General features: G+C 46.3%; 1 protein-coding gene across 2 annotated transcripts in view; it reads right to left on the bottom strand.

Moving 5' to 3' along the window:
* LOC135905738 (Golgi-associated plant pathogenesis-related protein 1-like) overlaps nucleotides 1-27,428 on the bottom strand; it is a 53,796-nt gene that overhangs the window by 2,183 nt on the left and 24,185 nt on the right. Inside the window, exons 1-4 of one of the 2 annotated variants that reach the window (XM_065436752.1) lie at nucleotides 11,563-11,739; nucleotides 11,065-11,117; nucleotides 8,040-8,465; nucleotides 2,767-2,896 (exon numbers count right to left, since the gene is read on the bottom strand). In XM_065436752.1, the coding sequence (XP_065292824.1) occupies nucleotides 2,767-2,896; nucleotides 8,040-8,465; nucleotides 11,065-11,115 (607 nt within the window). In that variant the 5' untranslated portion in view covers nucleotides 11,116-11,117; nucleotides 11,563-11,739. Of the gene's footprint in view, nucleotides 1-2,766; nucleotides 2,897-8,039; nucleotides 8,466-11,064; nucleotides 11,118-11,562; nucleotides 11,740-27,428 lie in introns of those variants that run through there. The other variant, XM_065436751.1, reaches the window with a different exon arrangement.

The raw sequence follows: 27,428 nt of genomic DNA, 5'->3' as shown, positions 1-27,428 counted from the left end.
TGCTGATGCAGTCAAGCAAGCAGTCGCGCAACTTTAGGCTTTAGCTTTGGGTCAATTCCGATTTCCCTATTCAAGTAATGTAAAATGCAGAAATGTACTCTGATTGGACAACCACTTGAGCGATTTGAATGAAATTTGTTGCCTGTGAAAGAATTTTAAATTCTAGCATTTCAAGAAAGCTGGATGTCGAATCATTATGATGAAGTTGACAAAAGTTCCAATAATCGGCAAGTTACAGAAAAAAAACAGAAGCACGAAGTTTACAAATCTCCAACTCTGCGATACAGCATTTCTGCAAACTGAATCTGTTCGAGCATCTCAAGTGGAACAGCTTTGTATATAAATTTACAGTTTATGTGAAATTCTTACGCAATTTTTACGAAGGTTGTGCAAAAGTCCTACTCGCAGATTAGTGGTATACTTCAGAGCGATGTATAATACATCAATTTTGTCCACTTTAGGCGTATTATTAGGTGTACGGTAGTTTACCGATTTGTGGTATCGTTCTTATTTTTTATTGCTGCATTACAGAGTTGTAAACTTGATACGTAAACCTAACAATTGTTTTTTTAATAATTTTTTTTATAAATGCATTAATATCATTAAGTGCAAATTCACTTCTATAGTTACTAGATATTAACCTTTCCTGTTAAATGCAACAAACATCAAATTCGATGCAGTAGCTACTGAAAAAAAAAACGGATTTCTGCGTTCCCATAGGAGCTCCCATAGGATGGCTAGCTCCGATCAGTCCGAAACGAAATAAGCTAATGGTTTTTGGGCAGAGCCAGACCTTGCATTATGATGGGCATTCAGTGTTATAACGAATTGTTACACACAGCGCATCATACATACATTTGCTCACTTTTCACGCGGTGCTTCTACCGCGGATATCGTTAGCCTTTATCTCCTACTTCCACGAAATGTCGTCATGAGCTCGCCGGCTAACTCCGCGACACGAACTGATACAGCATGCACATATGTATGTTGCTTGTAAAATGTAGGCAAGTGTATAAACTCCATATTCCTTATTTCTTGAAGCGCTGTAATTTCCTGGTGGTACAATGTGACGAATCATATTGTGACATCGATTTGGAATAATTTCATAAGGTATCCTGTACGCTTGAGCTGCAGAGCGGGCAGCGTGCGGCTATAAGTATGTCACAAAACATATTGCCTTCGTGCGAAAACTGAAATTTCGAGCTATAATTGCGTATCGCTATGACCTCATCGCATCCTGTACTGTTCTAGTGCATTCTGGGCTGCTGTAATTACACCTGAACCCCCCACAAAACATGTACTGCAGAAGCTGCAGCGCGTGCCTTGGTGCTCATGCGAAACAGTCCAGAGAAGACTCCAACTTCGCATTCTAGCCTGTCTGTTAGGACAGCGCTCTTGGATCACGCGGTTGTCCACCAAACATGGCCCACCCAACACATGGCTGGCCGAGAGAATCGACAGCCAACTGTTTCTCAAAGTTTTGCCAATCGTCGGCCATCGGTCAGAATTGCGCTTGAGGCTCTCGTTTGTGTCCCGGCCAAGACGGGCATGAAAGAAAGTGTAGCGTATACATATTGCAAGGACTGGCGTGTAACAAAGCCGCACTTCACATGGACAGTGGTGCTAGGATTATGCATATGTGGTACGAAAAAGGGTTTCATTGCGTTTCACCGCATTTAGCGCAAGAAGCATCAATGGGAAAACAAAGTTACAGAAACATTAATTGCGCCGCTCCAAAATTACTGCCGTGGCACTTCGAATTTCAAGCCCTAACCCCACTTACGTTACTTCCTTTGCGTTCTTTCATTCGCCTGACCGAAGTGTCCGCTAACTTGAAATCGCCTATTTCTAAAACTTCTCCATTTGTGATGTAGTGGGCACAGCACGCTGACTATAGCTGCGCAAGAAGGCTATATAATGACGGAAGATGTGCAATAAAGAAACTGAGCAAAATTATCTTTTTCCCCATCGTGGTCACTGACGCCTTTGCATTTAGCAGCGTTGCACAGGTACTTTGGGTGCACTACATCATGCTATTCGTGTGCGCGTATGTTTCTTTCGTCATAGTACCGTACAGTGTGCGCAGATGCACCGTGCGACTGCACTGTTAATCCATTATGCGTTTTCAGTTTTCGAAACGAAAAAAAAAGTTCAACCGATGATTACGGTACTCCCTAATGCGAAATTCGCGCCCAGCTTTATATGTGTTTTCATTTCGCAATATATTGACTGTCACGGACAATCTGTCTCGTGTGGCACGTTGCAAATGGAGCGAAGTGTGGCGCGACTGCCTCACTAATCTGGAGACCGTGAGAGGCAGCACTTTTCTTCTCACGCCTTCGCCATACCCTCCTCCTCCACTTTCCTCCTCGCATTTCTGATCCCCCGCTACGCGTTCATTCTTTCATCCTTTGCTATTCTAGTTCGCTCAGTTACGCCCACGCCAACACTCGCCGCAGGAACGGGCGCCTAAGAGCTGCACTCTAAAACGCTTCAGGTATTTGTTGCACATGGAACATTGCACATCATCTGTTTGACTCTTTCAGGGAAATTTCGCCGTGAGAAACGTGTTTAGCAACTTCAAGTTCAGCAGACGCTTGGCATGGCAATTAGAGCGAAATATTTTCGCTGAGGTTCTGCTCCAAGCAGTCTTTCATTTTTACTTTTTTTTTTCCGCGGCAGTATAAATAAACGAGGGGTATTGGAAAGCTAAATGCTGCGCAAGGGAAAATATTTTGTGCCCAACGAAAGTGACTGCATACGCACCTGTCACCTCCTTGGTGGGGTCCGATGACCAAGCCATGTAAATGTTCTCGCCGTACTTGTTGTTCGGACGATGACAAAATGTGTCCTTCTTGGCCAGCGTATCAGCCCATTCTTGCGCGTACCGGCAGAGCTGCAAAAGACAAGCACGGGGGTCAAATTACTCTGGGTGGGTTCTGGACATGGCATCGAAATGCAGGTATCATTTACTATTCGACGATTCAATACATGTTGCCATCGTCATGAATATGCTTTATCCTTGGGCTTCCTTGCATGGTGCGAGAAATGCTTCCCACCATCATTTACTTTGCAGAAGTATGTCTCCAACGCTATCACCTTTCCATGACACCACCAAATGACATGGATGACAGGATATTTTGACATTTCGTTTGAATGTTAACATTACATGATGCTTCCATAATAATCTTTGTATACCGTAATCATTTAACGTACGGTTTGTTTAACCCCGATTTGATCCGATTTAACCCTGAGGGATGCACTATAATAAGTGCGATACATTTCATTGAATACATTCCGGATGAAATTTTTGAAAAGGGGCTTTCAAAAGTGGACATACAAGAGAGCAATGTTTACTTTGTTCATTCCCCTTCAACACAACGTTTCCTCTCAGGTGGTGCAACGTCGATAGCAATGTCCTGCGTATTACACCTTTCATCATATGGACACTTCATTGACAATCCAGGCATGTTTTCGTCGTCGTCGTGATGTTCCGTATAAAGTCCAAGTGCGATAAAATCTCATCGTGCACCACATGCCGTATGCAGTGGGTGCAAGCGGAAGCGTGCGAGGGTGAGCCGCAAAATATCGTGGCTTGACGTGCGCCCAATGTTGGGGGTCATGTGATAAAGCACGCGGTGATCAATCGAGCACCAAAGGGGCACGTGAGCGCGCGTCTCTTTCCCTAGTCCGGCCGTGCGCCGTCCACACCCTCCCTTGAAGGTAACCCAAAGTAAGTTGAGCCCAATCGCCTGACGATTGCATATGCGCAGTCTTGGTGCGCGCCTATAGTGCCGGAGGTAACGAGTTTCGGAGATGCGTTGAATGGAGAGGCAGCAGAAGCGTGCGCCCCCACTCAGTTTGCGCGCGCTTCATCACGCCAGCGTTGCGACAGCGTGTTCGCGGTCATCGATTGAGATCTGTTCATGCTGGTCAGTGCGCGCGTGACACCATGCTTCGTGAGCAAATGTTTGCTGCCAATATACGGCCGATAAAACTACGAACCTTAATTCGTGCGGTTGTACAGTATACTTTGCTATTGCTATCAGTGCTTGGCCTTTCGGGCGAAACTGCGGCTTTTTTTCTCCACGCAGCTGTGATGGTATCCCTGCAAGGTTGGCATCGGTCAAAGGTGCCGGATATCGACAAAGAGGTGAGACGGCACGCATGCGCGAGGCTTCGCTCGGGAGTTCATGGTCATGAACAATCACCCAATGGCTGGTGTCTATGGACTGTCGCGCTGGCTATGACGTCATCGGCTTAAAAGCACTTCTTCTTGGGCTAGTTGGTAGCTGTTCATTATAAAATATAAAGACGCGGAATAAACGGACACACACGAGAGAAGAGAACAGGACAGGGCGCCACTCGCAACTGCTTTATTCACAGTACGCAGGCACATATATACCCGTCAGTCAACGCATACGCACGTAGCAAACTTACAATCGCACTCTAATCAAACATTCAATGATACACAACGCTCAAGAAACTTCTCGGCCTTATATAATATGATAACGAAGTTTCGCCAACGCTGCCTTTCTCGCCTATGTGATAGGCTTCAACCAGTTCCCAGTGCTTCGGGCAAGAATCCGCACATCTGAAAAATGTGGTTCACAAGAGCGTGACGGACAGGTCCCGATGTGCGTAGACAAAATTGGCCCCTCTTTCATTTGCTCAACATTTCTTTCATGTTCCTTGACACACTCATAACACAGCGCCCCGCGGACATGATCCTTACCGAATTCACTCAATGTTAAGATCTAAACACTGTAAAACATTTCCATGCGGCAGTTCATGCGTAAAATCCAAGCCTTTTCCATGTTGTCTAAAAACAGATAAAACATTAGCCAGAACTTCTGCGGAGTTTTGACTCCCGCCCTTAGTTAAAATAATTTAAAAAATCATCTACTTAGCTTTAATTTTTTAATCTTTAATCTTTAATTTTTTAATCTCAGCATTGAGTTCGGTAAGAATCATGTCTGTCCATGCTATGCTCCACGTGCAAAGAAAGGACTTCTGCCATATGACTCAACGCATCCAAAATTAGTGAAGAGAGGAATCGCGTTACTCTGCCTTGAGTCCGCGCTCAGGAAGTTGAGTGGTCACAAGATGGCATTGAGTTTTGACAATCAATTGACTAGGCTGGCTTCAGCTGGGTTCCCTGGCTCGCTCGTAACAGGAGTAGCCGAAAGCCTCTTACAAAAAATGAAGAGAAAGGCGGTGAGAGCAGAGGCCCCTCGGCAAGAGGTGAGACCGGTGGCCGTGCCATATGTGCACAAGGTGGCCCACGATCCAAAGAAGGTAGCGAGCAGACATGGCGTCCCGCTTGTGTTTTCAGCCCCAAGGAAGCTCGGAAGCCTTTTCTCTCAAATCGCAAGAAGCAAAGAAAAAGATCACAAATAGGCTGTGGGACCAAACATGGGCGACCTTTCATGAAGTGTACCCAAGGGGTTGTGCACGAGATTCCCCTCTCGTGCGGTCGTTCCTATGTAGAACAAACCGGGCGCTGTGTTAATGAGCGTGTCAGGGAACATAAAAGAAATTGTGAGCAAATGAAAGAGGGGCCAATTTTGTCTAAACACATCGGGACCTGTCCCTCACGCTCTTGTGAACCACGTTTTTCAGATGTGCGGATTCTTGCCCGAAGCACTGATACTAGAGCAAGGGAACTGGTTGAAGCCTATCACACAGGCAAGAAAGGCAACGTTGGCGAAACTTCGTTATCATATCATATAAGGCCGAGAAGAAGTTTCTTGATCAGCGTTGTGTATCATTGAATGTTTGATTAGATGCGTGATTGTAAGTTTCCTCTGCGTGTATGCGTTGACTGACGGTATATATGTGCCTGCGTTCTGTGAATAAAGCAGTTGCGAGTGGCGCCATGTCCCGTTCTCTACTCTCGTGTGTGTCCATTTTTTCGGCATCTTTACATATTATAATGGACGTCATCGACAGCGGCAGAAAAGAAAGGGCCTCAAAATTTGCATTAGCTATTACGAGAGCTTGTCGGCTCCCTGCTACATACAGCGAAATAATATTTGGCTGGGATGTTCGTAGCAGCATTGTCTACAGATTGCTAACGTTTTCTTGCCATGTTCATAGTATTCCAGTGCCCCTTTAAGTTGGAGCTGAAAGGGGCGGCGTAAAGTGGATTTCCTGAGCTTTCGATATCAAGAGCTCATAAAGCAAGAATAAATAAATGGAAATTATGTTGCTGTAATATAACTGCATGAGACCTCTAAGAAAAAGCAATATTCACTGGCATAGCAGATGTTTTGGCTGTAAATCAACAATACAGGGTGGTTTTTTTTTTTGTTGCACCAAATTTATTAGATTAGAAAAATATAAATCACGGTAACGTTACGTTTACCACTCGAGTGTACGGATTGACAGCTTCTAGATGCAGAACAGTTTCCGCAATTACGTGGATAATTAGCGAAGTTAGGGTAATGAACTTTCTAATTATCAACAATAGGTGGCTGCAGCAAATGTGCACTTTGGGGCCGTCCTCGACACTACCTATCCCAACGATCAAATTTTGAATAAAGGAGTTCATGTGGGAACTACGCGAATTAATTCCCCTTGTAAGGCTTCTTGAAACGGAAACTGGCTGGAAAAAGAGCGTCTGTGTCGTCGATGTCGCCGCGTCCCGGCCTTTCGTCACGTCTCCGAGTTCACCACCGGTCCGGCCTCGCGAGCAGCTTGCGTTATCTCCTTGCTGTGTGCGGCGTTGGCCTAGCGCTTCAATAGCGGCAGTCCCCCAAATTTACTTCGTCATTCCGTTGGGCGCCACGTGCCCACTTCCACCGACGAAATGCCGTTTCAGGGGCCCAAGGGAATGACGAAGCAAATTTGGCGGCCCACCGGCATGGAAGCGCTACGCCAACGCCGCAGACAGCAAGGAGATAACGCAAGCTGCTCGCGAGGCCGGACCGGTGGTGAACTCGGAGACGTGATGAAAGGCCGGGACGCGGCGACATCGACGACGCAGACGCTCTTTTTCCAGCCAGTTTCCGTTTCAAGAAGCCTTACAAGGGGAATTAATTGCTCGCGTAGTTCCCACATGAACTCCTCTATTCAATATCTGATCGTTGGGATAGGTAGTGTCGAGGACGGCCCCAAAGTGCACATTTGCTGCAGCCACCTATTGTTGATAATTAGAATGTTAATTACCGTAACTCCGCTAATTACCCACGTAATTGCGGAAATTGCTGTGTATCTAAAGGCTGCCAATCCGTACACTCGAAGGGTGAGCGTAACGTTACCGGGATTTATATTTTTCTAATTTAAGAAATTCGGTGCAGCTAAAGAAAACACCCTGTATACGGTGAACCTAGAGCCATTGTGCACATATGTAACCTGCGCGTAAACTCATGTAATGTCGATTTGGAACCCTTGAGGTATAAATAAAGATAACCGTTAGTGTTTGCCCACATGTGACAATTCAGCTGTATCGCTTTGAAGTTAGTTATGGAGATGCGCCCTCCCTCTCCTCCCTACTACCTCTTTGCCATTATTCAGCGCTCTACTATCAGCATGCTGTTTGTGAAATCATTCTATATCTTCTGCGTCGACAAACAACCATTTTAAAATTAGAGTCATCAATGGAGTGGCAGGGAGTGTATTCAGACATTCTGACTAGACAGTGTATATATAGTGGCAGCAGTGATCGATGCCCTCTACCTAAAAGTGACTTCCGACGCCATTGCTAAAGAACGATACACTATAGGTAACAATTTTGCACAGGTCTACATATTTTAGCTACACTCATACTAGAGTCACCTTAATACACTGCATGGAGCAACCTTAGTCGAACGATATATTGGAGAAAGATAGCTGATGTGTCCTGCCACTACGTGAAATGTATAGAAAGCTTTATCGGTAGCTTGATCACAATGCAACTCCTCGAGCCGTGCACGACTCAAATGACTTGCTTGTCAATGACAACACAAAGTCGTGGGCACATGTGTCACGCATTGAGAATTTTACGGTCATGCGACACCTTTTCGTGCAAGCTCTGTTCGCCGCGGGTATAACCTTACCTCATCACTGTGCTTGAGCGCAGGGACACCGTGGATGGCCCTGTAGTGGTTGTGCCACTTGAGGCTGTCTTGCCGGAACTCCTTGTCACTGAGGGGCTTGGCCGGGGCCTTCCGTTCGCCTATGGGTTTGACCAGTGCCTGTCGGTCGTTGGGCAGCTCCTCGACGGTTGTCTTGTTCTTGTCTTTCTTGCCGCTCAGGAAGCCGAAGAAACCTTTTTTGGACTTTTCGTGAACTTGGGGGCCACCGTCGTCGGTGACAACGTCCTCGATCACCTCCTCGGTACCGTCCGCGTGCTGCTTGATTGTGCGCTTCACCACGGTCCTTTTCACCTGGCAGCCTGTCTCGAAGATGTCGTTCGGAAATCCCGACGATGTCTCAGAGACCTGCACGACGCGCTGAGTCCTGGTGGTGGTGGTGACCACGCCCTGTTGACACAAAGCAGACACCACAACGCCGATAATACATATCGTGATGCACGATAGACAAGTTTGGAAGCATCGACTTGAAGGATAACACTTAGCGTTTGATTCGCAAGATGTAGAACACGGAAGCGTGTGTTTTGGGGCGTGCTAAAACCACACAAGAACAGCGAATAGTTTTTGTCCAGTGAACTGTGGCCGAATTTCGGTTGTGCCGAGAAGTCAACTAAACGCTACTGTGAAGGATGATTTGAGCCTGCAGCTACGCGCCATATAAAAGTTAATGGGAGAGAGAGTGCACAGTGTTCCGTGGTTTTCGCTTATTTCTCCCACGTAACTTGACACTACAGTTGCTGTAGTTTGCGCAGATCGCGTACACTGCACTTTCTTCGGACTGAGGTTATACAAAAATGTTTTAATCAAAACGAAGATAACATTCGCTGCATTAACGGTTTAGGCCCGGGCGTTTACTGGCCACAAGCCAGAAAGTTATTTTGCCACATGGTATCCGTACACTACATATACAGCTCCTTCCGTGCTTCAGAACGTTAAGTAAAATTGTGAATATTTATCACTGTATTGCATTTAATGAAATCACAACGCGAGTACATTTTTAAAAGGTAAGTGTGAAATCAGGCTGGCACTTTTGTGCGTGCGTCTGAAAATACAGCACGTAAAAAACGCAATTACAAGCCATTACATTACCATTACGTTCGGTTATTGCTGGACAGCAAATGAGTTGCGACCGCGCCATCTCGATGCATACCCTCGTCGGTACTCACGCCCTCATTGTAATCGTACGTGCAAATAGGTGACTAGGTCGTGTGTGCAGATTCAGCCTGCACTTGAGCATCAATGCAACGTCCAGGGAAAAAATATCTATAGATAAAAAAAGCGCACAGTAAAGTCATGACAGAAATTGTGCAGCTTCCACATGCTGCAAGAACTTGAGCTTGTGAATATAAATTTCGACGGGTTCCCAGACACAATGTCCTGTTCGTAAATTGAAGAGCGGGCGAATCGGCGAAACGTGCCCCCGAGCACGAATAAAAATATACGATTCCACTACTCCCCGCGACATAAGGAAAATATTACGAAAACTTTCCGCGAGATGCAGAAACCTTGTTTCGCCGCTTCAGCCTTGGCGCAGTCCATAGGCTAATCGCTTTCTTTTTAAAATTTATCACGCAAGTTTCTCATCGTGTTGGTGTGGTGCGGCGGACAAAGGCGTTGACCACGTGTTGCTGTGTTGTCCCATTTACGCCTACCAAAGGTGGCCGCTACTTACAAAATTGGGGGCGTTGTGCAACAATTGGTCAATTTGGACAATACTCGGACCATGAGCCGTTACAGGCCTTGACTGCCGTGAAATGTACTTCTTTACGAGTACGCATGTAAAGCCCAAGGAAATGTCTATAGACCGCCAATCGCCCTTATGGCTGTTTAGATTTTTTTCTTCTATTATTAGTTTAAGCCGTTTCGCTTTCCTTTACAATCGATAGTTTGTTGGCATGCATGTGGCAACATGCAAGTTTGTGGGTTACACACGCACACATTGCAAAAGAAAAGAAGCGGACAGACGCCTGTCACTTGTCTGCTTTTTTTTTTACAGCGAAGCTGCTTATGGCTAAGGTTGCGTGTGCAACCCATTCATGTGCACGAGCAAAAATTATCATCATCAGCAATGACTCGCGTCACTGCTCGCGCGTTCGTCGTCGTCTTCTTCCAGAATGCCCGTCCCATACTCCCATACCCGTCCCATATACTGCCCGTCCTTGTGCGAAGGCGCTGACGGCACTGGCCCACTAAAGAGTCCCTGTATAATGGCTCCTGCAGGGAGGCTTCCTGCGGGAGCTATTTACAGAAACTTTATGGCCCACTGCCAGTCGGTGCGATGATTTCGGTCACAAATGCTTTGCCTCAATATATCACGATATGAAAACACAAATGTATATAACGAATGTATAAACGAATGAACGCGAATGTATAAAAATAAATGTGTGTGCGTACTTTTTGTCACGATGTCCACCGATCAAGACAATAAATGTGTTCGTACCTTTGTTCAAAACTGTGTCACCTCTTTGTCGTGCGCTACACAGCTTCGCTGGTCATACACCTTCACAGAGTGGAATAGCTCATGATTTTTTTTTTAATTGAGTGTTTGTGCTTGCCAAGTATGCACCTGTAAGTCCCTAAAGTTATTGTTGGTATATACTAAGTACTAAAATCTCTTAAAATTGTGTTCCGTGCACAAAACACGATCTGATTATGGGGCACGCCGTAGTGAGGCACTCCGGATTAATTTTGACCTCTTGGGGCTCTTCAACGTGCACCCAATGCACGGGACTAGGGCGTTTCTGCATTTCGCCCCCATCAAAAGTCGGTCGCCGTGGCCGGGATTTGATCCCGCTATCTCGTGCCTATAGCAGCGCAACGCCATAGCCACCAGGCCACCACGGCGGATCTTCGGTTGACATAGTATGAATATGTATGTGCGTTGACATAGTATGAATATGTGTATGTACGTATGAGAGTAAGAAATAGAAGTGAGAACAGCAACGACTGTCGGAAGCACATGAACTAAATTAAATGAAACAAGACTCACCCCATCTACGCGAGTCACTGTCTGCTGGAATGAGTGGTTGCCAGAAGACATCTCTGTGTAGGGAAAGAACAAAAGGCACATTTCAATATAAAATCGAAAGGCGCGTTACGCCAACGATTTTCGTCCAAAAAAAAAAATGCACATTACGTCACCGTCCACAAAACTTGACGACCACTCGTACAGAAATGTCACCGCTCGCCTAAAGTCGCCTGGCAAGTGATCATTTTCAAAAGTTGGCTTTTCCGAGCTAGATGCTCGAAATTCTGCCTGCAGCGCTCATTGTTGAGACGACCATTATGCGTTAGAGACGTTTATTACAGAATTACGAGCATTTTAAGCGCAGCGAGGAGATATTGCATGTATAAATACGCATTAGTGGCACAAGTATTCGCCATTATTACAACTTGATCATTTCGGCACGTGGAGTCACAGGAAAGCGACGTCGCTGTTTATGGAAATAAATCTAATATAGGAACGATGGATCAGCCTCATACTCACTTGGTGTCTGCTCTTCTCTACAGAGGCTCAGCCTCGACTAAGCTGGTTGTTGCTTTTCCGGTACCGTGCCGTCTAATGGCCCGTGAGCTTATGTGTCCGAGGTGCGACTCGGAATGTTTTATGTGGCTCTCTTATCGCGACTGGGGCTGTCTTTGTAGTGCGGCATTGCCGCCTCGCGTCTGCCGTTACCACCATCAGCAGAAATATGGGCGGCATATGCTAACGTGATACGGACACAAATCAGAGTTGGAAACCTATTGTCGTTTTATCTCGTCGCGTTTTGCCGCTGTTTTAAATGTGTTGTGGTAATACCCTTGGCCCTCGCTTTCGGTTATCACTGCGTTTACTGCGGTGTACTTCTGCAAAACGGAGGTACAGGTCAAAATATCTCGTATCTCTAAAAATTTGCCGTTTCTGGATTCGTCTTGAGCACTATATTAGGAAGAAGGTACATTAGGAACCAAACCGCACGTGATTTAATGGAAGCGTGCTACACACGAAAGAAAAAAAACTCTAGCTATATCAGTGGTATAAGTGATATATCACTGATACAGCTAAAGCGATGATATCAGTGACGAGGTTTGACAATCAGATTGAGCGGCTTTTAAAAGGCGGCTACTGTCGCTCAATGTTGACGGCAATGGGGGAAGCTTTACTCCAGAAGTTGAAAGGCAAGAAAAAGCCCAACGTGGGCGATTAAGTCAAGCGTAACGCTCGAGAAAAGGCACATGGTGGTGCCGTGCCTTCATAAGGTTAGCCGCAACCTCGAGAACGTGGCGGACAGGTATGGAGTGCCTGTGGTTTTCTCCACCCTGAACAAGCTGGTACGTCTCTGGCCCCGACTGACGGGTGCACAGTAAAGCCCGTTAAGCGGTACGTGCAGTGCTCCACTGGAGTGGTATACCTGATTCCGCTCAGCTGTGGAAAACGCTACATTGAGCAAACTGGTCGCTGTGTCAACGACCGAATGGGAGAGCGCGCGAACATTTCAAGCAAGGATGCGAGAGCGCACTCGTCTGCGCATTGCAGGTCTTGTCGCTGTGAACCGCTGTTTTCTAATGTCAGCATCTTAGGCAGCAGCAAGAACAAAACCACAGGTAGATTGTTAGGAGCCTATCACATTCAAATCACTGGTCCAGCTTGCGTGAGTCAAACTACTTTACGCTTTATGATTCCCAATTGAGATTGCTAAGCATTTGAAAGTGTTAGCACTGTTTTCGGCTGACTGGAGCCCTCTGTGTGTTTTTATGCATGTGCGCATGTGTATCAATATATATCAATATATATATATATATATATATATATATATATATATATATATATATATATATATATATATATATATATATATATATATGATGCCCTATTTCGGAATAAAAAGTTGTGAGTGTATCGCTCGTCCTTCCTCTCCTCTCGTTACTCTCACTGTTATCTTTCATTTTCGAGCTGTTGTGCTACAAAGATCATGTTAAGCAAACACCAACTCCCCCAAGAAGTTATGCTGAAACCAGTCGGAAGTGGGGCCCGTGTCGTTGTCTATGTGTCTATCTTTTCTGTGCGCTTCTTATTCACGGCTATTATATCTTGCTTCAAACACCACCTATGCCAGGAAACAGTTCTCTTGAAACTATATTGAAAATATATATATATATATATATACGCTTGCGAGTGGTGGCACTGGCTAACACTCCCAGGGTTAGTCCTAGTAGACAAATATAAATACCCCAGAAAGTGGATGCGAAAACGACGCAATAAAGGGGAAATGAGACATCCACCCAATTGTAGCATTTGCCACAAAGGAAACATACGGGTTCCTTAAAGAAAAAGCCTCGCAGTTGAAAAAAAATTCGTCCTGGTCCGGGACTCCAACCTGGGACCACCCGGGACCCGGGACCATTGGGTGGATGTCTCATTTTGCCTTTATTAATTACTTCTCTCCACCTTGCGGGTTTCCGCAAAACTATTACGCCATACTTTCATTTCCATTAATTTATCGTTTCTTTAGTTCAATTAATGAGTGCAAGTAATTTACCCTATGCTGTCCTTAGTGTCTTTGTTCGCTTCTTATATACATAAGGTATGGAAAGATAATTAATACCTGATATGTTAGCATCTGATAAAGCAGCATGCGTAAGAAAAACGCTTTTCTTTCTTTCTTGCTGTGCTGCCACTGCTCTTGAAGCAAAAAATAATAATATATGAGCGGTATAGAAACCATATTCGAGTGACTCACGCTCGTTATGATTGCTCGTTAGGTGACGAAAGCAGGGGCAAACAGGCGAACGAATAAGAACCTGCTATCCCAGCATATTTAGTATTAGCCACGTAACTGAGTATTGGGGAGAAACCAGGAAACAAAAGAACAAATTACAAAACAAGCACGCAGAACCCCATTTGAGGAGATACTTTGGCCTCCTACGTGCTATGTCACCAGTGGTCTCACCTGCAAAAATGGTCATACTTCAGTGCGGGTTACAAGCCTTACAAAACCAAATGAAGAGAGACTGGAAGGATTTTAGGGGTAATAATGTACGTTACTATTTTGCATACTTCTTTGCCTCCCTGTACAGTTTTCCATCCGTACGGGCCCTTTCGGCTCTCTATATGTCGGTGCTAGAGAAATCCACGTTCAACGTACATGTACACTTGCTCAATGTGCGTAAATGCGTACTCGCTTAGTCCGACACCACTCGAGTCGGTGACAGCCTAAGTGTGCAGCGGCAAATACACCGCTGTCCAACTCAAAGAGCGTGCGCCAACCAAATGCACTCATTTCCGTGTCGTCACGGCGCAGTCAAACGTGTTTCAATATTTCGAATTTCAAATTTTGGGGTTTTACGCGCAAAAACCACAATCTGATTATGAAAAGTGATCCTTTTTTTGTTTCGCTCTTGTTCGGCCCGTCCTCTACGACGCACTGACCCATTTTTTTCCGCACAAATAGCCTTCCCATTCTCTTTATTAGATCCCCGTTGGACGTTACTGTTTTGCAGGGCAAAGAGGCAATGCCGATGCGCAAAGCTTATGTATCACGTTGGTTTGCCAACCCCAGTGATCGCTGTGTTGAGCCAAGCCATCGGCCTTACACAGGAGGCTAACGTAGGCTCAGCATAATGCACACGAAATGCGTGAGAATGATGTGGCTGGCGCAAATATATATAACGCTTAGCGATTAGATATTGCAGCGTTGCATTGGTTTGGGTGCACACGAGCACTCTAGCGTTTCAGTTCCCACGTCAAGCGGTCCGATAGCGCGAATATTTTTTTCCAATTCACGCAGGCAATCCGCAAACGCCGCAGCTCTTCGTCGAGTGGAAGCACAATGCTGTCAAAATAGTTCACAACACGTACACACAGCGCGGCTGATGATGCATTTCGTACGTTTGCGCAGCCAGGAGAAATTTCTGCATACTGCAGTTATACTGTAGCGCCGAAAGGCTACACAGTGGTTCCCGGACGACCTTGTGTGAACCGACATCGTAATAAATTATTCGCAAAACGAGCTAAAGCAGTTCCAAATCGTTCCACAGCACGCGAGTGCAACACATTCAAGCAGCACCGTGCCGGCTCGCACAAAGGGGAGGAAAAGCTCGCGGACCTTTTCTCTTCGCCAGATGAAATAGCGCATGGACTGAAAGTGAGCTGAGTGTTTTCGCGTAGTTTTATTGGAACGTCGGCCTGTGATTCAATTTTTTTTTTCTTGAAAGATTGCGACCAAATCGGCCGATTGACCACTTAAGACAAGTATGATTCACACTATAGAAAGGCAGAAAATTAGACATTGTCGAGGCTCTCTTGCCCGAATTATGCGAAAAAGAGAACGCTTGCTACACATTTCTTACTTTTGCTTTTCCGAGGTACAACCACGGGGGTACTTGTGCCGCACAATTCCGTCGTTTGTAAGTTCGAATATTGACAAAGAAGTGTGGAGGGCCACCAAAGCTTTAAGTGGCCCCGAAAGCTGCGTTATAGCTGGCCGCGGCACGTGTGGCTGAAAATGAACACGGCGAACAAGCCAGAGAAGGCGCACGTTCCAACGGTCATCAGATTTCCATTAAGTGGCAGCCTGCATTTTTTTTTGTCTTTTGCCCATATGCGTAACGTACACGCTAGACGCCCTGAGTGTATCAAAACAAAAATTGCTGTGACCGTTCTGACGTATAGGGCCTGAAATGGACGTGTAACAGTGAATTTGATCTCTGCCACTTTTTCCCCCATGTCAATAGCGGGTACTGCGACGTTAATTTATTTTTATTGCTTCGAAGTTACACCTAATGTTAACCCTTCTTTTCGAATTTGCTAGCTCTAGAGAAAAGGCGGGGGAGAGAATTGGTAGCCGAACAGAGGCATCGTATGACTGAGATAACACATTTGCGGCATGATTTCTTTAAGTTGCTGGCACGTTATCAAGATTATTGTGTAATGTATTTATTCATTTCTTTATTTTTTCGGCATTGTTTCATGTAAAATGGCGTTTGTATACGTCGAACTGTATATAACCCGCCGCGGTTGCTCAGTGGCTATGGTGTTAGGTTAGGCTGCTGAGCGCGAGGTCGCGGGATCGAATCCCGGCAACGGCGGCCGCATTTCGATGGGGGCGAAATGCGAAAACACTCCTGTACTCAGATTTAGGTGCACGTTAAAGAACCCCAGGTGGTCGAAATTTCCGGAGTCCTCCACTACGGCGTGCCTCATAATCAGAAAGTGGTTTTGGCGCGTAAAACCCCATAATTTTTTTTTTTACTGTATATAGGAGACCGGGCTTTGTCAAGCCGTTTATAGCTGTTTTTAAGCGGACTCCCCCTTTCTCCCTTGTAGAGGAAATAAAAATTAATTTGAATAGTGACTATACGTTCGATTTCATCTCAAGTGTACCTAAACCTGAATTAGGAAATTTGTCAGTGTCAAGTTAAACGCAAAGAACCGTATTATTGAAGTGTTTTGTCAGCATATTGTATGCTGCTCAATTTACTATGTATAATTAAAAATGAACCATCGCTTCAAGTGCAACAACCTATCGGTCCGATACCATGTAACGTCAGCATTCCTCTCTTACCACGTTAACTGTTATATTTTCAGCTCTGACGTCCTCTCACTTCCTCTCATGAGAGCCGTGACGTCCTCTCAGATGAGCGATGTTTTTATCTGTTGCCCTATCAGCCATCCGCATGTAGAGAGTAACACCCGTACATTACGCGATACTTATCGTCGCCTGCAATAGTGCTGATAGCAGGACAGCAACGACGTCATACGTCATTTCTTACAGCTGCGCCAGCGTGAGTTCGTGTGAGTTCGTTGCGAAAGGGGTGTTACCCGTTCGTGCAACTATGTAGTACCAGATAAAGAAAACGTGTCACGCGTTCTAGAGAATGCACAAAGCTAGCGCTTCGGCTCTGAACAAGCAACGCCAAGCTACAAGAGGAGTGACACGGTGAGGTCATCGTGCAATACTAACAGCATGTCAGCCAGCACCGAATTCAGACAGCCTGAACGTTTATAAGCAGACGCAGTTTCGAAACATTGATTAGCAAATTAGCAGACAGCCATACGAAGTAAGGATAGTACTGTTATCGGCCGTATCAACTTGCAAACATTCGCTTGCTAACTAAATTAATAAGCATGGTGTCAGCGCGCACAGCAAACATGAACACGTCACACTCGATGGCTGCGTACACTCGCTGTCAAAGCGCTGGCATGAGGAAATGCGGTAGCAGCAGCGAGCGAAGCGAGCGTGCTGCCTACCGATTCAACGCAAAGCGAGCGCCGAGGTCACATAGCACGCTCAAAGCTACGAGCTCTGCCCCCAACGCAGATCGTTCGTAAGATACGGCCTTCGAGACTTCGCGCAGCCGCCACATGCGCAGTTTCAGCCGGAGAGAATGCCGCCCCCCTCCCCTCCCCTCGGCGCCTCGCAACGTTGGGTGCCTCGCGCGCGAGAGAAGACAGAGCGCTTGCTCGTCGCATTCGTGCCTTTCGCGCAGGCGAGATTGAGCCTCGATCGTCGCATGCCCTCACACGCGCTTTCATTCGAGCATACCGCGTAGGGCACGAGGCAATGGTGTTATCGCCCTTGGACTTTATGCGGAACCTCACGGCGACGCCGACGGCAGATATGCGCTTGAAGTGTCGCTATAATTGCTACTGCAATAAAAAAAAAGAACATTGTCGTCCTCCCGAAAATAGCGCCAAGTTGCAAAACTTTATCGATTAGTGATTCACTCTCACCATATTTTAACTTGCTAAACTTCCGGGCCCGTATTGACAAAAAGTTATTACGCTAGAATTGTTCGTAAGAGCAAGTCCCATCCAATCCTTATGCTGGACATAATATTGGTGAAGGCGGCCGGCCAATGGCAAGGAGCACTTACGAACGAAAAGCTTTGTATCCACAAAACGTTTTGTTCATTAGTGATGTTTCCAATCGGCCGGTCGCATTCGCTGTATGTCCAGCATCAGGGTTGGCCGGCATTTGCTCTTACGAACAATTCTAGCGTAATAACTTTATTGTGAATACGAATTTAGCAAGTTTGCAAGTTTAGCAAGTAATTCTAAGCGTCACCAATTGTTTCATGCAGCACACATTCTCATTGGGTACGGGTTGAACTTTGTGGAGCGGTAGCATTCTACCGCTTGGTAGCGTTAGGTCTGCTTGCGCTGAGATTAACTCGTTGGCATGTTTATCCCCGAAATTTAGAAGGGGACGCTATGGCGGAGCAATTGGCAGCAAACAAGGATACGCGCATTTGTTTTATGCCCGTCGTTAATTTTAGTGCGTATGTATTGTGGCAAGTCCCCGAATCCTTTAAAAAAAGAGAGAGAAGGAAAAGAAAAATATTGCCTGCAAGGCGTCTGCAAGGCTAGATCCGCTCGTAGCTAACACTAACCGCCTCTTCCTCCTACTTCTGAGAAGGAAACTTAGAGAAGAATAAGAATGGGTTGGGATGCAGACGGCAGGTATTACCAAGTCATGACCGGCAGCTCACCGCCACCCTTGAAAAGTGTATAATCACTGCATACTACTGGTGCTAACACATGGGGCGGAAACTTGGAGGTTAACATAGAAGCTTGAGAAGAAGCAAAGGAACGCACAAATAGCGATGAAACGAAAAAAGAAAGATAAGCGTAACGTTACGAGACAGGAAGACAGCGGTGTCGATAAAGGAAGAAACGGGGGTAGCTGATATTCTCTATTTGACATCAAGTGGAATAAATAAAAGACGAGCCGACAAAACCCTGGCCGTGCTGTGTGCCCGCGATCGGGCCGTCAAGCTCGGCTTGGCGGTCCCTGCGTGGGACTAGCCGGGTGGCGCGGGGTCTTCCCTGCGTCTTCTCTGGACCGAAATAAAGTTATTTGACTCACTCACTCACGAGCCGTATGTAAAAGTACTGAAAGATATCTATTGCGGCTCCACCGCCACCGTAGTCCTCTATAAAGAAAGCAGCAAAATCCCAATAAAGAAAGGCGTCAGGCAGGGAGATACAATCTCTCCAATGCTATTCACAGCGTGTTTACAGAAGGTATTCAGAGACCTGGATTGGGAAGAATTGGTGATAAAAGTTAATGGAGAATACCTTAGTAACTTGCGATTCGCTGATGATATTGCCTTGCTTAGTAACTCAGGGGACCAATTGCAATACATGCTCACTGACCTGGAGAGGCAAAGTAGAAGAGTGGGTCTAAAAATTAATCTGCAGAAAACTAAAGTAATGTTTAACAGTCTAGGAAGAGAACAGCAAATTACAATAGGCAGTGAGGCACTGATAGTCGTAAGGGAATACGTCTACTTAGGGCAAGTAGTGACGGCGCATCCGGATCATGAGACGGAAATAATCAGAAGAGTAAGAATGGGCTGGGGTGCGTTTGGCAGGCTTTCTCAGATCATGAACAGCAGGTTGCCATTATCCCTCAAGAGAAAAGTATATAATAGCTGTGTCTTACCAGTACTCACCTACGGGGCAGAAACCTGGAGGCTTAAGAAAAGGGTTCTACTCAAATTGAGGGCGACGCAACGGGCTATGGAAAGAAGAATGATAGGTGTAACGTTAAGGGACAAGAAAAGAGCAGATTGGGTGAGGGAACAAACGCGAGTTAATGACATCTTAGTTGAAATCAAGAAAAAGAAATGGGCATGGGTAGGACATGTAATGAGGAGGGAAGATAACCGATGGTCATTAAGGGTTACGGACTGGATCACAAGGGAAGGGAAGCGTAGCAGGGGGCGGCAGAAAGTTAGGTGGGCGGATGAGATTAAGAAGTTTGCAGGGACGGCATGGCCACAATTAGTACATGACCGGGGTTGTTGGAGAAGTATGGGAGAGGCCTTTGCCCTGCAGTGGGCGTAACCAGGCTGATGATGATGAATAAATGGAGCTTGGCAGGCCATCTATATATATGCATAGGGCAGATAACCGGTGGCCTATTAGAGTTGCAGAATGGGTGTCAAGGGAAGGGAAGCACAGTCGAGGACTACAGAGAACTAGGTGCGATGAAATTGGGATATTTGCAAGCATAAGATAACGTCACCTCGTGCAAGACAGATGTAATCGGAGGCCGCTGAAAGAGGCTTTTGTCCTGCAGTGGACATATTTATGATAATGAGTATATATTCGTAGCTAGCGGAAAATTTTACCTTTTTCTCTTTACGCAGAATTCTTGCAAAGGGAATTCCGAGATGCCAGTATACTGCTCCGAAACAAATTCTGAGGCCAATAACATTATGCCAGTATACTGCTGAGGACAGTAGACCAGTCCTCGGTGCAAATACGCAAAAATGTACTCTTTCTGGCCGTTGTCTCATAATTAAGCGAGTGTTGCCACACAAAGAGACAAATTACATAAATAAAGGCGAAGCTGAAAACGCAGCAGTGTTCGCTTCAGGGCAACAATTGATGCTGACAAATCTGAGAGGCCACGCACAGGAACATAATTGCACTTAATTTTTGCGTTTAGCTTCACGTCCACGCTGTATGTTACTCTACCACAGCGAGCTTCTGCTCTTTTGTTGCAAAGAAGAAACCCCAATATTGTCCTAACGTTGACTATCATAAATATATACGTTGCTGTAAGATGAGTCTACGCTCTAGTTCTAACGACAGGCATCAGTTATGAGCGCAAGGTGATAGGTAGTGTTTGCCGGCTTTCGGTTACAGTTAACGCTCGATTTGGAAAGTGGAACTTAGCAATGCACTGCTTTTATGAACCCGGATGCATGTCCAGCTGATGAAAGCGTTTTTTAAAGAGACACTGCTTCTGGGATATGCTTCAATGAATATTCATGTTAAGATCACGGCGACAAGACAGGCCTGCATTATCGGCCCCGGTATTACGCTGACAGTCTTTATAATTGAGCTTTCAACACGATACTGGCACCGATAGGTTGCCGAACAATATCATCAACTGAGTTGCGCCGCTGATAACAAGAAATGTGTAGTTAGCAACAATGGCTATAACAACAAACCTTTACTGATACTTTCAGAGAAAATTTGTATATTGATCATAACACTGATCGAATTTAGCCAAAACGCCTCTCAGCAGTCCTGGTGGCCAGCCTTTGAGAAGTAAGGCTCCATTAACGTCTGGCACGTTAATGGCGCTAAAATTAACGTCGAGCGTCATTAACGCCGGTCAAGCCTGCTCAAACGACCAGCCACTTTTTGCAATGTGTCTGTGCTGCAGCGACACTGCTTCCATGGGTGCTGCCTCAGCCTCCGCCACAGTCTATGCTTAGCCTCGCCCACCGATTACTGGTTGCCAATCGCTCCAAGGTTCCAAGAAGAAGCTATCCCCTTCCGCCCTGCAGTCAAAGCCTGAGCCTGCACCGGTTGGAAAAAATTTCACGCACGAATCCTGGCTCTCTGAGAGGAATATAAATAAATGGAGCTCCACCTAGCCGCCACGGTGCGCGCTCAAGGCCACCTAAAGATGATCCCTGAGATAATCTGCCCATTTCCTGAAGAAGTGGCTCGCGTTGATTTCCTTGCGTCACACTTGCCCAGAGCAGTTGAAGTATTTCGCAACAATATCTGGATGGCTTCCAAGCGTGGCGATTGTTTCCTAACTAAACGTCCGCATTAGCGTACGAATGGCGAGTTGCACACACCCGGAACACAATGCAGGGAATTGCCTTCGAAATGCCTCAAGCCCTGGCGACGCGCTGCCGCCCCCCGTGTCACGCACACTCAGGCGAGCTCCTCCCTTTCCCCTCCTTCCCGTCATCGTATACACGCGTTTGTCTTCGCTCAAGGTCACTGGACAGGCAGAGTTGTTTCTCCACTTTCCGAACGGTCACGCTTTTTTTTTTCTTTCTTTTCCACCATGGTGAACTAGACACAGGGAACTACAAGCGTGGCGGCAGAGCTATAGAAAGAAACGCAACGGAGTCGAAAACATCCGAGATGTACATTTTTCTGTCCCCGGCTGGGGTATGATTATTTCGTGACAGACAAACAGGTTGTACGCGCAGTGCGACGACACACGTGAGCCGAGAGAAATGGAACTGCTGAAGACAGCCAAAATTTCGCAATATAATCGCATTCACGAAACTTTCACTGCGTTCAATGTTCTCCCAACTGGCGCGCCTAGATGTACCACAATCTCGTGCATCCGGGCCCGGCTAATCATGTCAATACGGACACATCACAAGCACATAGGCACCCAAATGTTCATTGACTTGCCTGTTTACTCGTTTCAAGCAACGCTATCGAATGTGTAAAATGGTTTGGTTTCAGTATATCAAACTATATATGAACGCAAAAGCTATGCGTTTGATGAGCATTCTCAATGGCTAGAGGTAATTTGACTGTACAGATCTGAAGAGCGCTATGATTTAAGTATGTCGCAGCAGAGGACGTGAATTCCGCCACAGGCTTTAACAGAAATGTCATATACGTCCCTACCTTTCCATCTTTGTTTTCTCTCTCCCTCTCTTGTAGTGAGAACATGCGGAGAGATCAGATAAATGATTTCGCGGAAGTATACGTAAACATAGTGGCGGGCATCATAATAATCGTGACAGCCGTCATCGCACTGATTAGTTGCCAAATCATGTTTTATACCATATTAACTAGCGTGTAAAGGGTGTCTATATTGGGAACAATTACGCGTAGCCCTGGCGAAAACATTTGACAGCCATTCTTATCCGCCGTGATGACTCAGTGGTTGTGGCGTTCCGCTGCTATAAGCACGAGGTAGCGGGATCAAATCCCGGCCGCGGCGACGCCATTTCGATGCGAAGAAATGCAAAAGTGCCCGTGTACTGTACATTGGACCCGCCGTGGTTGCTCAGTGGCTATTGTCTTAGGCTGCTGAGCACGAGGTCACGGGATCGAATCCCGGCCACGGCGGCCGCATTTCGATGGGGGCGAAATGCGAGAACACCCGTGGTACTTAGATTTAGGTGCACGTTAAAGAACCCCAGGTGGTCGAAATTTCCGGAGTCTTCCACTACGGCGTGCCTCATAATCAGAAAGTGGTTTTGGCACGTAAAGCCCCATATTTTTTTTTTTTGTACCTTACATTAGGCGCCCGTAGTTAAAGAACCCTAGGTGGTCAAAATTAATCCGGAGTCGCCGGACGCTACGGCGTACCTCATAAAATCAGATCGTGCTTTTGGCGCGTAAACACACCCCATTTTGTTTTCCTTGTGCTTTTAAAACGCTTTGCTGCAAGGGAGGTGTGGCCCGATGACGTTTTCCTAAGTCGACGCGCGAAAAACGGGCCTGCGCGGTCGAGGGGCGTAATTTCCGCGCCAAGGGGCGCCCGTCGCTGACTCTCCGTTTCTGCGCTCATAAAACCGCCGATATCTGAGGGAGATCCCGGCCTTAGGACATTTTTCGAGGCATTGTCGCTAGGCTCCGAAACAGTATTACCCCAATCACTAGTGGATAAGAATTACTTCGTTACGCCTTTCGAACGCAAGAGCGTGGCGGGCCATTGAACGTTTGTATAACTGAAAATAGCGAGCGTCACACTGGTGCAACAGACTAGCAATGCCCTCCTCCGCCGGGCATCAAGTTTCGTTCTTCGCCCGCACATTTTCGACTTAGTGCGTCCAATCAGCCTAAATTAATGAAGCTGCAGCACCTATAGTAAGATTCCGTTGTCGAAATTCTAAAAGCGTTTGGGTAGCCCATTTACAAGGTAGAATTGAGATAAAATACTTAAATAGGTGTTAAAGGGTGTAAATAAGCGGATTCAGGTGTTTTGATGACTGGTTAGATTATCGATGCACTGTTGCTATTCTCGTCGCTGTTGTTACAGCGACTAAGGTTAAACTACATATATATCTTGCACATCTCAATTATGAGCATCTCCTGACACCTGAGATAAAACACTCTGTATTGTGGCAGCTAAGCCAAAGAAGTCAATAGGCCCGGGATGCATGTAGTAAACAAACAAAACTAAGGACAAATAGTAGCCGAAGGCTCAGAAAATTTTGTTTAAATTAACTGCACGGCGGCAGCTGCGAAGGAAATGGCACGCGGCTTCGTAAAAAGTCTTTAGCAGAGCCGCATTTCCCCCTTTCTCTGCCTCTTTCTTTCTTAAAATTTATTTTAAGTGAATTGTCTTTCTAATGTTTCAAGTCCGTGTCAGCGATGACATAAGTTCCCTCGTAGAGTATGACACCAAGTAACTGAGAGACGTAGCCACAAAACGCTTCTGCGTAAAAAGACGGAGCTCGATATGTCACGGAATTACCTTCAAGCAGGCAGGGATGCCATTGCGAAAGCCAAGGCAAGGCGGTATACAATGCACGCACATGCACGAGTGACATTTATATCCGTGGAAATATATTACCACAATTCTATGCAGTCAGAAAGCATACGCCGCTTACTACTCACTCGTATACGTAAGGGAAAATGAACAGCACCTGAATGCTCTCCTCTCTCGATCGTCCGACTGAGTCGTCTAACGAAAACGTGTCTCGCGAGACATGAGGCTTTTGATTGCCCAACAGAAGGCTGCATGCATTGTGCGTTGTTTCAAGGACTGAGAACAGCCACAAAGTATACGTGCCTGGGCAGACAAATGGGGAGGAGAAGGCGATCTGCGGACAGCCTGGCTTGCGTGTCCCCGCAGCGTCGTCGGTCAGGGGAGAGGAAACGCGATCCCGCGCTGATGCTAGGGCGCCGCGCTTGGGTCTCGGCAGTGGACCGAGGCGGCAGATGTTTTTCAAGTGCACACGTCGTCACGTGGCTCGCCTGGACGATCGCGATACAAAGCTTTTGTGCCCGAGGGACCCGTCAAATTGACGGCGCGTATAGTGGCAATTCCGCTGTATGACGGGCGTCGAGCCATGTACTCAGATTCGTCGGTGGGCTTTTGTGCGACGTTAGTCGGGCAAACTTTAGTTGTTTACCTGCACCTCAAAACAGTTTTGTTTCTAGCTTTGTTCACATTTTTCTGAGACCATCACGGCGCATGATCAGCGTATCTGCTTACGATCGGGCGTCCACTTTATTCAAATCATGTGCCGTGTTTTGCTATAGTTGTCAAAGAGGCAACAAGAAGGCCCACTTGGCGCCGCATGTTCCCGGAGTGCTCAAGGCAAATACACAGTAGGCAGACGACTTGGCGCAGCATAGACAGAATAGGAGTTATAACGCTTGTCTGTGGAAAGCTTTCGTCATAAATTATCGCTGTCGATTATGTGTGCGGAGAAAATAGTTCAAGCATCGAGGCATATTCGTGTAAAAGAAAATGTCTCGACGCGTTCTAGTTTTGCACGTGCAGGCCAAAAATGGACGTGCGTCGTTAAACAAAGAGACCCTGCACCCTGAGTCGGTTGTGCATGCGCGTATTGACACCAGTCAAACGTACGCGTGCATTCCTCCATACAGAGTGGTCATAGCGGGCCGCACCGGTTGCGAAATGTGGGCAATCGTTCAAGGGCAGCAGTCAACGGAAATCGCTGCTGAAAGAGAGTGTCACGAAAAGCTTGCGCTGTTTATATTTTCTTTCTCTTCTTTTATTTCCTTCTTTCACTTTTCGTCCTTCTTTGCTCCTCTCTTGCCTCATTTCTTGGTCGAAATTAGCGAAAGTGCGCGTTGTTTTTCTCCTCCATGCAGAAACCCGCAATGAAAAAAAAAAAAAAAAGCTGAGCGCAGAAAAGTCACTACGACAGCAGCTTGAATCGCCTTCTGAAAGGAAAGTTCTCAGAAAATAACCCCTCATCGGCGGCGTCGTTCCGAGGAGTACATGGTTAGCTCCGCACAAGTTGAGACAAGAGTTTCAGTCGACCATGGGGGAGTCTATTATGCAAATCGTTCGGGAAAATATCGAAATTTGAGCCCAGTTTTTCCGCGTTTTATATACAAAATGCTTGTCGTGGTCTTTTCGGGTATTTCCTGTTGCTTGCTTGCGGGTTTTAGCGGAGAAGCGTTTCCTTCCAACTTCCTATCAAAACCTGTAACAGGAATTATGCCATCAGTGGCACACGCTGCATAAATGAGGAAGATTGTGAGAGAAAGTTGTACCGAAAGCTGGCTTACCTAACCGAATAGCTATTTCTCTATCACTGCCGCGAATGAGCTAAGCAAAATTTTGGAAACACTAGCTCCTTCAATGGCTTTTTGTTTTCTTGTTCTCCTCCTTCAACGTACACGTACCTCACCCGCCCTTTCCTAGTATATCTTCCACTGCTGTGTATTTATGTCCGGTCTGCCCCTGGGCTGTCTCTTTAAACTAGAAGCGCTTTTTGGACGCCTTCTGCCAGACATCTGCCAAACAGCTGTAAGTGTACTTTTGTCACTGCAGCTGCCGACCTTTCAATCATCACGCTGTTTCAGCTTGCGTGATGCGCCCGAATTATTTCAAGATATGTTCTCAAAGTGCCGAGGCAATATTATCTCAAGATACCAGCGAGGACACAGGTGTGTTCGTTCCTAACTCAGTGGGCGAAATTCACCCGGCAAATCGGTGTGTCCTGTCTGAACATGAGTGTACAGAAACGCTGCCGCAGTTGAGTCTGCTTGACATATGTAATCTGCAAAAATGCAAAATCACTCGTGTACCCAGGTGGTCGAAATTCAACTGGGTCCCTCCACTACGGCTTCTCTCGCAGCCGCAGGGTTGCTTTGTGACGCTAAGGCTCACGAATCGATTAATCAAGATTTATGTTTAGTCTTAACCCACTTTTTAACTCTTAGCCTTATACTATATAGGACGTGCGAATAGGCCAAGTTTCGAATACGAATCGATCGAATGGTCTCCAATCCACGCTGTGAAGGTGGTTGGACGGCGAAGCTGTAAATGACAACTATGGCAACTGCCCATTGCGACGTAGGTTGAAATTATTCACGTGGAGACATCCACATGCACTTTACCTAATTATTAGCCTAAGACGTTTCGACGGCCTTGGATTTGGCTTGCGCCGCTACTTCGTGCACCTACAAAGAGTGGACCAGAGAGAAGAGAGATTCGTTCCGCCTCGTATGTACGCTGCTCTTCAGGAGTCCTCGCTATACTTGGCCTTCCCATAGAACTGTCACAGCACAAATAAGTTGCTAGGTGGGTTTTTCTTTTACGTACGAAAGTATAGTTACGTCACTCCGTGCTTCGTATGTGCACGGCAGTCAAGCTGCCGTTGCCGCGGCAGCTATATAGCACAACAGTAATCCTTAGCGGGAACGTATGCGGGGAGCGCTACGTGCTTCGCATTGCATGTAGGCGCAGGAGCGCCTTATCAATTATGTGGTTCGGGTGCTTGGTTTGAGCTTGTTCTTTTTATTGAAACATATGCTGTTCTGTATGTTATAGGCGTTATTGAGTAGTTGCGCTAAAGCACAACTGCTCAAGCTAAGGGTTGGCTGTGTGAACGTGCGCGAACGTTTATACAGGCAAGGACGTGTGGCCAGTCCATCGTGTA

This window comes from Dermacentor albipictus, chromosome 1, assembly GCF_038994185.2.
Source record: "Dermacentor albipictus isolate Rhodes 1998 colony chromosome 1, USDA_Dalb.pri_finalv2, whole genome shotgun sequence".
NCBI lineage: Eukaryota > Metazoa > Arthropoda > Arachnida > Ixodida > Ixodidae > Dermacentor > Dermacentor albipictus.
This window is presented reverse-complemented; position numbering and strand designations above follow the sequence as displayed.